The 13,937-nt window shown below is 42.5% G+C and overlaps 1 protein-coding gene across 1 annotated transcript in view; it reads right to left on the reverse strand.

The window, feature by feature from the left end:
- Positions 1–13,937, reverse strand: part of LOC128894617 (discoidin domain-containing receptor 2-like) — a 170,723-nt gene that overhangs the window by 49,270 nt on the left and 107,516 nt on the right. Inside the window, exons 6-7 of the mRNA XM_054156461.1 lie at positions 5,214–5,361; positions 3,783–4,090 (exon numbers count right to left, since the gene is read on the reverse strand). Of these exons, the coding sequence (XP_054012436.1) occupies positions 3,783–4,090; positions 5,214–5,361 (456 nt within the window). The remainder of the gene's footprint in view (positions 1–3,782; positions 4,091–5,213; positions 5,362–13,937) is intronic.

The following is a 13,937-nucleotide window of genomic DNA, read 5'->3' on the forward strand; positions in this document are numbered from 1 at the left end:
CTGAAGTTATTCGTACCTGTGGTATTCTAGTAAAAAATTTACAAAAAGGAACACCTTCTACATCTGCTTGCCAATAAGAGTACTTTAATGTCTCACGCAATTTAAAAGCCTTTTAAACTCTAAGAAAAGGCAGAAAGAAATCGATTTTCGAATAATGGCGGCCTGAAATCCCCCTGGAATTAACGTCATACACGTTGACCGCGCGATTTAGCCTTATCGATTGAAAGCCGGTCCGCGTCCCTTCGTTTGAAACGCGCGAGCCGCTCGTGGAACGCTTTTATCCGAATCAAAATTCGGGGTCTCCCGTTTATGGTACTGTTCAATAATCGTCCATGCATATTTCACCGCACGCCCCGGCAAATCTTTAAATGCACTGCACCGTCGAGCAAAACACTCGCGCGAGTTTAAAGCGGATTTGATACGAGCACGCCGGGATACATAGGCCGCGAACGGACCGTGGCCGCGATATTTGCGCTTCAAGCGTTTCCGTTATCGTGCCGTCGCCATTGTTAATAAGCTCACATAAATATTTCCTCTGTTGCAAAGGAAAATATTGGGTCGTCCGGGATCGCTTCGAGTGTTTTTCATTGAACGGCAATGGCAATGTAATTGAAACCAGAGATGGGGAAAAATTTTTCCACAAGAAAAAATATTGAATAATCGATGGAAAATAAGCTACTTTTCACGCGTTATTTCTGTGATAGGAATTACGAGTTGCATTGTGTAAGTAAGTTAGCTTCCGGTATGACTCGAATGCTCAGGGGGCAGTTCATTGTGTCCAATGATAAAATTACGTATGAAAATGCAAATATATTAGACAATTGACAGTTGTTGGACTAATGTTATTTGAAGAAATCAGTTTAATTTTGGTATATTGATGTTGATACCACGCTACGAGAATGTTATATTAAATATGCATCTAAATAAAACTCAGAAGGGGTTTAAAGAACTCTAAGAAACAGGATAAGGTATCCAAACCGGACAAGATTGCGTATAAATCTGAAGTTTGACCTCCTGTGAGAGTTTTCTACCGCCCCCAGCGGAAATAATTCCATCAAGGGGAGACGATTTTGCATGCGGACCACGCGCTCGCTTGTATCGTGTCTGTATCAATGCGAGGAGGGCCACAGAGCAGACATATTTGCATTACATTATCGAAGTTAGCGTGAACGGTCGCGGAAGGGTCGCGAATCGCTGCGAAACGGAAATTATACAAGGGATCGAATTATTGGCCGCCTCTGCGACGAAGAATGCCCCCCCTCTTCGAATAATGCGAGCCTGCGAGCTCATTTCCGGCGCCTGCCACGCATCGGATTACGGCTCTGTAAACGAATGACGCGAAAACTTTCCTATCTGTTCTCGAATCAACGGCGATAACGTTCCTCTGCCACTAGGGGAATTACACGAACGAATTTACATTAATTCAGCAAAGACGAAAAATAGCCACCGCCATGCGGGTCAACGTCGTGCGTGGTCCGCAATTAATGTCTGGAGTATTTGACCTGCTACTGAATTTATTGGAATTATAAACGGAAATTTTGTTTCACCGGTCATCACGAACGTATAACAGAATTTGAGAGAAGTTAATTTATGAATATTCATTCACCGAAGAGAGTGTATACTGAACGCTTTCGATTATATTTTGTGACATTATAACTTCTATATCGGAAATAAAATACATGGCACGAGACGAAAGAGAAAAATCAAATAAAAATCGTTACTCGATTGAATAAAAGTAATGACTTTTATTTGATTTTCTTTATTGAAATTGTAACGTCCATGCACATCTGAAAAGGATAAAAAATGTGGTCGATATCGTTCACGTCACTTTCATGTAGTTGAATATCAAACGAAATGCGTACAATAAACGCATTGTATTATTTTTAAATACTGTCCGCCAAGAATCCAATTTGTTTTGTAAAATATTACGAATGTACGGTGTTTTGCAGAGTTTATCGACTGTATAACATTTTTCATAATTTATCAGATGAATAATATTGTGCAATATTCTCGTTGCGATGGAAAATTCATTCCACGATTTGATTCTGCTCAGCTTTTTGTTAAGAATCTGTATGTGGGTCGTAGATTTCTGAATAATAAATCAAGTTAAACAACTGATGGCTGTGGAAATATTTATACTAGGAATTCGTTCGTTTCACGGTTCGGAAAATGTCACTTAAATATCACTTTGCACGTCAGTTAATATCAGTTTGCACATATTATCCATAAAATATTCCTAATAATTCCTAATATAGCAGAAAGTAACGTTAGCTGTTCGATTTCACGCTATCAATGCTGTCACTGGTGACAAACAAAAATTGATGGAAAAAAGAATACTAAGATAAATTTCTACGGTATTTAAGCATGCAAAATGGCAATGTAAACAAGTGTGGATAGACCTGGAGGATCAATGCAGTGGGTCGACTCAAGCCACCCTGATCATTCGGCAATTTGTAGCGTAGGACTATCGACGGGAGGGGTTAATTTTTCGTTTAATAACAAAGATCAGAGTGTCGCGATTATTCCCGTTTGGATGCAGCGCCACGATCCCATCACGCCAATAAGCCACGTTCAAAGATATCGAACTGCTGGAATTACCGTTTCAGATTGTATTTATATTCAGCGGGCGTCTGGCTGATAAAGCGTCGAGTGGAATATTCAATCAACCGTGGGGGTTACGGGGAGGCCAGCATCCCGCTGGCAAGATGCTGCGCGACGACCAAGGAAGAAGGTGACGGTAAAACGATCTCGAACAACCGTGGATGGTAAGCCTGTTGATCGACGCTGCTTGCGCATTCCTTACGGGGACTGCGGAATAACGTCGCCAGACCGAGAGTAAACGATTCCTCGCTTTCCACGCATTTGCGATTGCAAGGGCGCCGAGATAGGTAATTAGATGCGAAACCTGGCTCCTCTTAATTTTCCCCTTATCTTTATTGGAAATTTCAACAAAGAAAATTTCGTTTACCCCGTTCGACGCGATAGGATAATTGCGCAGAAATTATCGGGCAATTGCTAAGTAATTAGACGCGGGAGATGTTTCGTCTTAATTTTCTCTTTATCCTCTTCTTTGAAAATTCTTTGGGAAACTTTGTCGAAGGAAAATTTAAAAATGATAATTGTATATATAGATTGTGTAATTATTCGTCTATCCAGAGGATCGATCCATTTCTGATGGAATAGTTGACGAGGCTCACTGTTTAACCTTTTATAGGGCAGAATTCCCTGGACATTTTTTTTCACTTTTTTTTTGTAAAAATTAAAAATATACAAAATTCCCGTTCCTTCCTTAGCGGTAACAATGAGTACCAGTGACCTACAAAGGATTAACCCTTGTCAGACGTCAATGTTTTAAACTTAACAATTTGATATTAGGCGCTATATTTCTTTTCTCGACTGGAACTCTTACTATTCTACTCCTTACTTTTTTTCACTATTAAAAAGCTACGAAAATTATACTTTTACGCTAGAAGTTACTATGTCACGCACGATAAAAATGTCTATGTTTCAAAATTCCTGCGATTCGTAGGTCGAAGGGGACCTAAAAGGAATTCAATACTTTATTCGGGTCGGTTCGAAATTTAACTTCCCAGGTGGATAATATTTTTGACCGTTTCGGTGTGAGTGGGCGGTTGGGAATTTTATCAACCATCCGATTCGTGTCGAGGGGTTATACATAGATCGAGGCCTAGAATACTCGATCGTTCCCGAATCGTCGATAGGAAAAACCTAGAGTATCATTTCGGGACAGTTGAAGATTAAATCAACGACCAATCGCTTACCTGGACATCCTTGGTGAACTGGTTGTTGCAGTAGATATGAATGGCCGAGAATTCCCTGACCTTGTCGAACTCGAACTTGATCTCGACCGGCTGTCCACGAGTATCGTTCCGCCAGCCGACCCATCCAGGCGTGCGATCGTTATCGTAATATCCCATTTTGAAGTTATCAGGACCCGTCCTGCCGTCTGTCAGCTGACCCAGGCCTCGGCGTAGCTCCCCGTCCCAGTGTCCGTCGTAGGTGGCGTCGAAGAATTCCCATCCATTACCCCTTTTATCACCCTGGGGCATCGAGTAGGATACCACGCCATCTGCGGCAAAAAGGTCAAGGTGTAAAGTCGACGCTAGATGGTCCGCTTCTTAACGAGTCGCGTAAAAGCCTCAGCTTTGTCAGCGAACATTATTATAATTACACGAAGAGGTGGGTAGGATTCGTGGCCGTCGGGGAACGAGCGAATCGCCTTAAAGTGGTATTTAATTAACGGAAGCGTCTACTTTAGGGGACGCAACGAACTTCGACGATTGTTCATTGATATCTTCGGTAATTGAGGGGCTTCGACTAACTATGGTTGATTTCTTGGGAGACGTTGCATCGAAGAATTGAAATTAAAGCGGTTGGTAATGTATAACGTAACCCTCCGTATAGCCTTTAATTATTTTTGGAATTGAAGTGGAGGAGTGAGATAGTAGGTGGACCATCGTAAATGGCATGACTTTTCAGAGTTCGTTGTATCAAACGTGAGTTTTGTTCATTCAAGATCTTTTAAAGGTAAAAATTGAATACTGATATACGTTATGAATTAGACTGGTTGGCGGTCACATTTAGTCATAATGGAAAAGGGATGAAATCCAATTTTGAGAATATACAATCAGTCCCATAAGTATTCGTACCCTCTATGTGTATTGAAGAAATTTGTCTAAATTAGATGATAGGTTTGATATTTCTAAATCAATACTTCATTACATATGTATATGTACATGAATAAACTTTATACATGTATATATTAATAATGAAACGTTGATTTGAAAACATCAAATCTATCATTTAATTTCTTCAATAAACATAGAAGGTACGAATACTTATGGGACTGACTGTAAATGTATATCTGTATGACTTGAGAATAACGCGTGGCTACAGAGGGTTAAAAACTGTTTCAAGATCAAGGGGATCGAGGAGTGGATATTCGATTGCTTCAATTGCATTTTCGCGGCCAACACGCAACCGAAGCGTGGAACGTGGCGCGCAACTTTCCGTTTGGCTAAACGTTTAATTCGAAGTTGCCTCGTCAAAGGAAGAAAGGGATAATTGTGCAAGCAAGATTCCGAAAAGCAAATTTGTGCACGCGGCAGCGGCATAAGGGTTAATGGACAGTCCGGTGAGTATTCTAAGCGGCGGCAAGTTGTACTGAAAATTGGAGAGTGCAAACAGCTTACCGCTCCAGTAACATCCGTAGAGCTCGACCCGCATGCAAACCGTCCGCGTGTGATGGCTGTAGGGCAGAAAACGGATCTTGCTCGCCCACAGAGGCGGCTCCAGCTCGTGCTTGGACTCCAAATACGTGTTCGTGTTACCCTGTATTACCTGGAACCCGTGGAAACGTTGGTTAAAGACCGGGACAATAACGGTCTTCGGGTCTATCCTTTGAGTTTTGCCCTTTCGGGTTCAAGGGAGCTTGGATTTCTTTCGTCTCGATACGATAGAAGCGTTAAACTCGGATCGTTGCCAGTTTGCACGTTGCCGTAAGACATTCCGAGGTCTGTTCAACCGTTCGCCTTACGGTTTAATTCGTGATCCTGTGCGCTATTGTTCGCAGAGTTTATCAAGCGGACGATTGGCTAAAGCCAACGGCACCGTAAGGAGAGAGGAAACTAATTATTCTAAGCAACACGGAAGATTAAGGAACAATACAGGGTGATGGTACTTTTACGTTCTCTGCAGGAGACAATGATAACATACGATTAGTTAAATATTAAGGCAGGTTAACGGTTATGGATACGTGCCAATAAAATATTCTTGTCACCATTTATCTATTCATGGCTAACATTTTAAAAGTATTACAAGTGTGAACAGTGATTAAAAATATTTCAAATCTCAGAAAACTCTTTTAGACTCCCTAGTTTCACTAAGATCAGCGTTTGACACAGTTCGAGACGATCTCTCATCAATATTATTGCGTAATCCAAGTGGTTAATAATTGAAATAAACATTCCGTTGAACATCCGTTGACTTCCAGTTCCAGAACCAATCGCGAAAGAAACGGAACATTCGGCTTCGATCGCACCTCATCGACGTTTCAACCCCTCGGACGACAGGCGTCGTCGACAGGAAAAAGTATATAATCGTCAACGCGGCAAGGTCGCCCCTCCGACAGGCGTCGCGGTATTCTGTCAAAGCATCCCCTCGGCGTTCGATGACATTTATATCGCCCAGGGAAGATGCGTTTCTGCACATCGGCACATACTGAAATGCCATCGTCTGGCTTTGGACATCCCGACACAGGACGGACATCGCGTTCCACCGCATCAGACGGCCTGGGGTGGGGGAGTAAGGACTAATTTCATCCCACATTCCACCACGTTAGGTATGACGAGAGAGCAAGACGCGGGACGGATACAGAGAGTCGAAGAGAGATGATCACAGAGACAGAACAGTGGAAGGGGGACGAGGGATGGATCGAGCGAGAGGAGCCAGCGATGGGGTTGAGTTAAACGTCCATCGCCCGCATTCTCTGATCCTCGTCAGAGAGACGACCATATTGCCGACAACTCTCTCCCCGTTCACCTTCGCCGCCTCTCTATACACGATCGTGCTGCACAGAGCGATGCAATATTGATTTCACATTGTGGGTTTATGAATAAAATAAGCGGTTTATCCGACATTGGCACGGGGATGGTCGGACGGTGTGCAGAAAACCCGAAGGTGGAAAAGGGGTGCACGGGTCCCGAGAGATCACGCGAGCCGGCGTTGCTCGTGACGAGCAGATAGCCCAGCCACCGGCGGATAGAGTACGTGCAACGGTACGTGTTTCGTGTGGTTCGCGTGTGTGGGGATGTACGAGCGTGCATGGATAAATCTACGGAGGGATGTGCGAGCGCTGGGCTTGCTTGTGTGCGACGGCAGCATGCAACACAGTTGCGTGACGGAGCATTTTGCGGCAGACACGACACATTCTGCGCACGTCTGTGCACCCCAAACGTACACCACGTTTCGTACCATCGGACCGACCTCTGTCTCTTTTTGGTACGCCTAAGCATCGACTTCGACCACTGTTACCGCCTCTATTCCCAACGCGCCTTTCCATTCCTTTCCACCGCCACGCTCGTCTGTTATCGTTGCTTCTTTCGATTCGGTGCTCGCTGCCTGGAATCTTCCCCACAAATTATTGATTATGTTATGAGCAATCCCCAATCTGCGTGTACTTGGCGTATACAAGGTAAATACTCCTTCGAACAGCTGGAAAACGTTCTGGGGCCTTCTCGCGACATATTTCATGATATTCTTTAACACTAAAGCTACCGACATTTATTTGTATCTATCTCTACCTGGATCGATTAAGTGACTGGTCTTAAAGACACTTTTTCAATTGCATGCAAAAACATTTCGTGAATTTAGTAAAATTTAATGATACATGTAACAATTGTATATAATTTATATATTGTATATAAAAACTGTCCATAAAAGTTTGGAAACGGTAATCTGACCGGTCGCGGTAGGTCTAGACTGAGGAACTCAAACATCACCGAACCTTTAATTGTTACAATGGAATTCTCCAAAATGAGACAAGACCAAGAAGATGCAAGGATGCGACAAAATGTTCAAAGTAACATTGCTTGTTAAAAAGGTGTTATGGTTCTATACGAAGGGTAATACGTTTTTATTTCCTCCTTTTACGCCGCTCTAAAACAGACGTGAACGTTTTCCGAAAATTCAGGGGATACGTGACGCGGCCGGCGCACGTACGGGGATTTTTTCGTCTATAAATATGTAATTAAGGTTTTCAATGTTTGAAGCCAACCCTTACGGTTTCCCCGGCCTCGCTGGTCCTACCGACTCTCGCAGGTCATCGTTTCCTTCGAGAAACTGCCACTTGGAAAGCACTCCCCAAGGTGAACCCTTACCCCCTGGTCGGCGTATACCTTACCGAATTCTGGCTGGCAAACCCACCCCTCCGTCTGGGGTCGATTCTTTCTCATTTCGGGCACCCTGGGACCCGTGCCGGTAGCACGTTACGCCATCAACGCTGCCACACTTTGCACTGGCGTAGAAAGCACGCGTTTGTTCCCCGGGAATTTAATGAGATTGCAACGCGCGCACAGAATTTAATTTCTCCAAATGGGTCCCTTAAATCTATCGCGAGCGCGAAGACCTCTTCGGGTCACCGGCAACATTATTTTCCCTTAACTCTTAAAACGAAATTACTCTGGAACATAATTAATTACGAGTAGTTGAACAATACGCAATTCAACACGAATTTTTCGATATGGGAATTTATGAAAATAACGATTCCATGCGGATATTCGAACAGTTCTTTATATTTATTTGCGTAAATTCAACGTATAAAAATATGCAATTTCAATTAAATGCAAATATTAAAAATATAAATATACATTTTCTGAAAACCAATTTTCAGATACGTTAAAAAATTAATAATTTAATTTGACTGCAAGGCTTTATTTGAATAATAATGTCTGTTTGAACGAGCAATTATTTTTCAATCATTTGCCGTTTTTTTCCTAAAAATTGATGTCAATTTAAAGAGATCGAATAATTATAAAATGTATTATTTTGTCTTGTTTCTGGGGGGGTTCGGTAGCAAAGAGGGTTGCGCATCCCTGCTTTGAGGTGATGAGTGAAAGGGCTAAGGTGTTACTTTTCATTACCTCGGCCAGGCCTTCGAAACGCTAGACGACCTTGCAACTCTACCTGCTAGCGCGTAAGCACTCGGCGAGACTGTGCGTGCCCTTCTAATGCAATTTCCTGCTACTTTTACTTTCCCCTTCGGCGCACGAATGCGTGCGTGAGCACACGCCAGTGCATGCGCACAGGGGTCAAGTGTTAAGCGCTGAGCAATTATAGCTGATATCGATCTGCGTTATTGTTCCGGGTTTCCTCGGTACACGCTCGGACCGTCCGCCCATGTAATTTGTAAGTTTGCGACACGACGTCCCCCTTTTCGAGCTGATAACTTTTTTTCCTGGAAGAACGGCCCTAGAAACTGCCGACTATCCGACGTTCCCATCTTCTGCGACAGTTTACACGACTTGGAAAACATACGACACCCCTACCCTTCGTACTCTTTATGCAAGGAGTTCCAAAGTCTTGTAGATTTCAGGTAGATTTTTATCAGAATTTCTTAACATGTCAGGGAAAGAATTATTAGCTAAACACTTGAAGCACATATCGATATAAATTATCCCCAATTATCATAAATAATCTGGAAACATTGAACTTTCTAAGTAATATATTTAACGTATTAAAAATATAACGTAAATTTCTCTAAATTTAGTTCGTTGGTAAGGTAACCCAGTGAAAATAACTTCGAGAGTTAAAAACGATTTGAAATAAGACCACCCGTTACAGGAAGCTGGAGAAATTGCGACAGTGTAAGAAGGAAGCTGATCCCGTTAATAGGTCGTAGACTCGGGACAATATGAGCCAAGATCCCCGTCACACTGTGTGCGCTTCATTCATCACTTAAATACTGCGAAATTACATTGCGGTCTCGTTGCCGAGGCAGGACGGCACGGTTCATTTTTGAATAGAGAAACTAAGCGGAGAGAAACTCGGGACCAATTGTTTCGCCTCGAACGAGCTTTATTATTTTCTCTTGGAATCGCGATATCTCTTCGCAGCACTTTGTTACGCGGTACGGAGATGAAATGTACGTTCGCCATAATATCGTCATTGAATTGTGATTTTTATGAACGAGGAAAATTGAATGTAAATATTTCTCAATTGCCCGAAGACTCGCTGAAAATCGTTGAGAATATCTTTTGTTCTCGTTCTACTGCAATTAGCCCGAGATGCTATTCTACCGATGTATTTAACGTTCTTCCTTTTTGTAAGCTGTAGATCGGATATTAGCGTTTTCCACGTTATCGTGTAATTACTTTTCGAAGAAATTGAAGACAATTCATCCACAGAACTTGGAATAGGAATTCTAAATTGTTACTGGAAATGTTTCAACCGAATTCGATGAATAATATACATATAAGAAATTGTGCTATCCCTTGCGATCTTTAATGCAGATCGGGTATTGGAAATTTCGATTTTATTTTCACGAGTGAACGACTAATGCCCTGGAACCGTTTAAAGGAATTGGTTATCCTGGAGGATGCTCATCGAAAAATTCGGCGAGCTTGGCGTTCCGAGGTCCTCCACTTAAGATACGCGATATTCAAGTAGGTATAACTTATGCTCCCGACCGTTTTTACCTATCGGGGCGGCGTATAAAGGAAAATTATTGCATCGTGGCGTATACGTCGCCGTTCGTGGCTCCATAGACGAGCGTTTCCGTGAACTACTTCTCCATCGTGTTATTGGATTTTCGGTCCTCGATAAGACGACATATTTCGGAGAATGTTATACTTATTTGCTGAACTACAGATCCGCGTATCCACCTGATTACATTTTACTCGGTTGCGAACACGGTGTTCGCGGCGAATCGACGACGATATCGCGAGTAAATAAGTGAACAGAAATATGTAGTATTTCGGAATAATAAGGACCGATGAGGGTATCAGATATGAGTCTCGGTTTTGCAGAATTCGAATAAAAGTGTTTGGTCGATACGCAAAGGTGCGTGATGAATTCTTGTTTTCTAAACATGTCTAGCGAAATATAAGAATTATTTATTAAATGAAATTTGAAATTGTGTTTAAAATTTGCGCTTAGTTGTGTATAAAAAACTAGTAGAGAGAGAGACAGAGAGAGAGAGAGAGAGAGAGACTGTGTAGGATAAAGGGTGAAATTGTGTAGAATGGAAATGTTTTTCGAAAGTGTAGAGGAAAAGTTTCTCAAATAAAAAAAGTACTTTCATCCGCGGAATAAATTCGCTACGAATAAATCCGTGGAAAGTTTTATTTTATTCGGGTAAAAGTTTCTTCCTACATGTGAATGCTTGGGTTTCCAAGCCTGTAGCAATACCGAATCGAGTCTGGGGCTCTCGAGCCCCTACACTTTGTAAGAAAGGTTTAATCATCGAAGCCACTCAAAGGTAAACCTTTCTTCCAAAGTGTAAGAGACTTCGATATACAAACATTTAATTAAGGATCATCCCTGAATCTCAAACTTGCCAGGAAAAACGTGACTGCAGGTACTTCCTTAATTTCTACAATTTCTACTTTTGCTTGACTCTCTTTCAATCAACTCCACAGTTTCAAATCCAATATTTATGCCTTCTTAATCCACAAAATTTTACAGATAAGTATATTTCTTGCACGATTCAAACGCTTCTGCAAATATAAACCGTATTCATTCCATGATTAGCCATATTCCTTAAAATTTATTTAAATTGTGCAAGAATGATTGTTGCCATTAGATTAAAACTCTCTGCGTTAAAAAAAATCATCCGCACACATCGTCAAATACACAAATATTCTAGAGGAAGACCCCGTGTAACCGGGGAAACATTAGCACTTGAAGCGAGGAACTAGTGTATCTACGCGCGGAAATAGGATCTTGTTTCCGTTGAAGCGCGATCCGCCCCGTCTGGTCCATTAGAAACAGTTATGGCAGCGGTTAGAATAACAATCGGCCGCGATAAAGCAACCTAGTCGTGTATTTCGTGACGCGGCCGTATTATCTCTCGCCTGGACAACATTTCGCTAATGCCCCCGGCTTCCTGTGCGTGCAACATTATAACTAACATTACACGACGGCCTGCAATATCGCGCCGCGCGACCACCCTTATTTTTTCCAGCCCCCTCCATCTCTGAAAGGGTGCTTCGTGGCACGGCTGTGTGTTTACGGTGCGTGATTTACGTGGAACCAGGGATCCGACGGCCAGGAACCCGGCGCGCTCGCGTGTCGACCGCTCGAGCACGCATTCGTCTCCTCACGCACCATCCCTCCTGCGTTTATTCTCTCCTCTCCCCCTCTTCGGTAATTATCGGATTTCCACACGGAATTCCCGTGTCAGGGTCGATGCCGCGGAGAAAACCTGACAGTTCGGGGCTCTGGTCGTTCGCGTGACACGATAATGACGAATTCAACGTTCGAGCTGGGATCGAGAACGCTCGTGTTTGAAAAGAATTGAAATTCGATTTGGGGGAGGGTCGCGTTCGAGAGATACCGGAAAGAGGAATAGGAATAGGATTTAACCGTTTCCGATGAAAATTGCTGAATTTATTGGAAGGTATGTTTTAGGTGCAAGTATCGGGACAGTAGGAGCATGAAAAGGTATATCCATAATTGGATTAAAGGATAGATTGGGTCATCTTGGGCTGCAAGAGTATTGTATTTAAATATACCAGTGCAAAGAGATCATGAAACATATGTATTCAAATAAATCCATCGAAAACGAATTAAAAAGCACAAAAATTCTATGAATGATCTTACGTCATGTACGATTTGGTTAACTGTTTTGTAGTGAGATTTTAAGATCTCTTTGATATTTGGATTAAAACGGAGTCAACGTCTTCGTTTCCCATCCAAAACTTTCCAAGAAGACCCATCTCACAGCGATTTCGTTTCGAATCTATCGGTTAATTTGCTCCCCGCTTGGCCTCAACGGTATTGTTGACAATCCACCGGTATAAATTGTCAAGGGAAGACGAATGGTCGCGCAGGCGGTATAGCTTTTCCTCCAGCGCACGCGTTTTGTCGTTGCCAGGGAGTTCCGTGATTAACCGACGTTTTCGAGATTCAGCGCGCGGAGTTTGTCACGCTGAAATCGCTGGGTGAAAAAAACGCTTCTGGACGGAACAGGTATGGGGCAGAGAGAAACATGATTAAGAGCCGTTTTAAAATTGCTGCTGTACACGGACACGAGGCGCCTCCTTTGAGTAGGAAACCGGGTCACACTGATTAATTGAACTTTTTTGCGGGAAACCGTCCTTCCGAGGAGGAGATCCGTCCTCTGCTCTCGTTCCATTGAGATACGGGTAATTAATGCCGCTATGGTTTTCGTCGGGACAATGATTACAAAGTGATACCGTCCCGCAGCGACGGCGATAACGGAAATGATTATTAATGGTGGAACGCTTGGGGGAAAAAAAACACGTAATGCGAGGGTACGAGTGTAAAGTGAGAAAAAGACGTGTGGTAAAGTAAAAGTTGTTAAACAATTAGCGTTACATGCGAGGGTTTAAATTTAATAAACGTTGAACGATTTCGATCCTCTCGTTGGATCCTTTTTGGGAACAATTTTGGGACCATTAGGTGCCTTGAATAATTTTCAATGAGAGTGATTATAATTTGATGGAGTGAAGCCGAAAGACAAATTGCGCAGCGTTTAACTATTAACAAAGTTAAACTATTGATTGTATCGCTAGTTTACAAAACGAATGATGCATTGAATAATTTATCGTGTACAAGCTTTTAGAAGTTCCATTTTTTTATTACAGTACACGAACTTCCTCTTTCGTCTCCGCCAAAGGAATAAAAACATGTTAATCACAGAAGTTTGTTTGCGTAAATGTAAAAGTTACATCAACGTACATCTGAATTTAAGCTGAAAAAAAAGGTAGGTAAGAATAAAATAACTGTTCGCCAGGTCACGTTGCGACGCAGTGACATCATTACTGTTCCCATAAGCGCCAAAGCGAACTGCACAGGTGACGTATATAAGTGACGCGTGCTAGATAATCCGTTCAGGAGTTGGTAAAATATCCAGAAATAGTTGTGTCGCACGTTTTTCGTACCGTTTCGTTGCGTATCCACGCCGGCGTGGAATTTTTTTGCCCGTCGGAAGGGAGGATCCGTTATTAAAAGGTGCAATCTCATTTTAACGGCTTAGGTTGCGCTAAATAAAATAACGAGTCAAAAGGCCAGGTAGAAAAAAAAAGAGGGAAGACGGGAAATGGAACGGGAAGTACGTCAGTGCTCATTAAAAACTACCGTGATGGAGGAAAAGTAAAAAGTAGAACGATTCCGGGGCTTCCCGTTTGGCATCGTTCGTACCTCTATTTTTCCATACATTTTCCTCCGAAAAAAAA

The sequence above is a fragment of the Hylaeus anthracinus genome, unplaced genomic scaffold, assembly GCF_026225885.1.
Source record: "Hylaeus anthracinus isolate JK02 unplaced genomic scaffold, UHH_iyHylAnth1.0_haploid 4, whole genome shotgun sequence".
In the NCBI taxonomy this organism is placed as follows: Eukaryota; Metazoa; Arthropoda; class Insecta; order Hymenoptera; family Colletidae; genus Hylaeus; species Hylaeus anthracinus.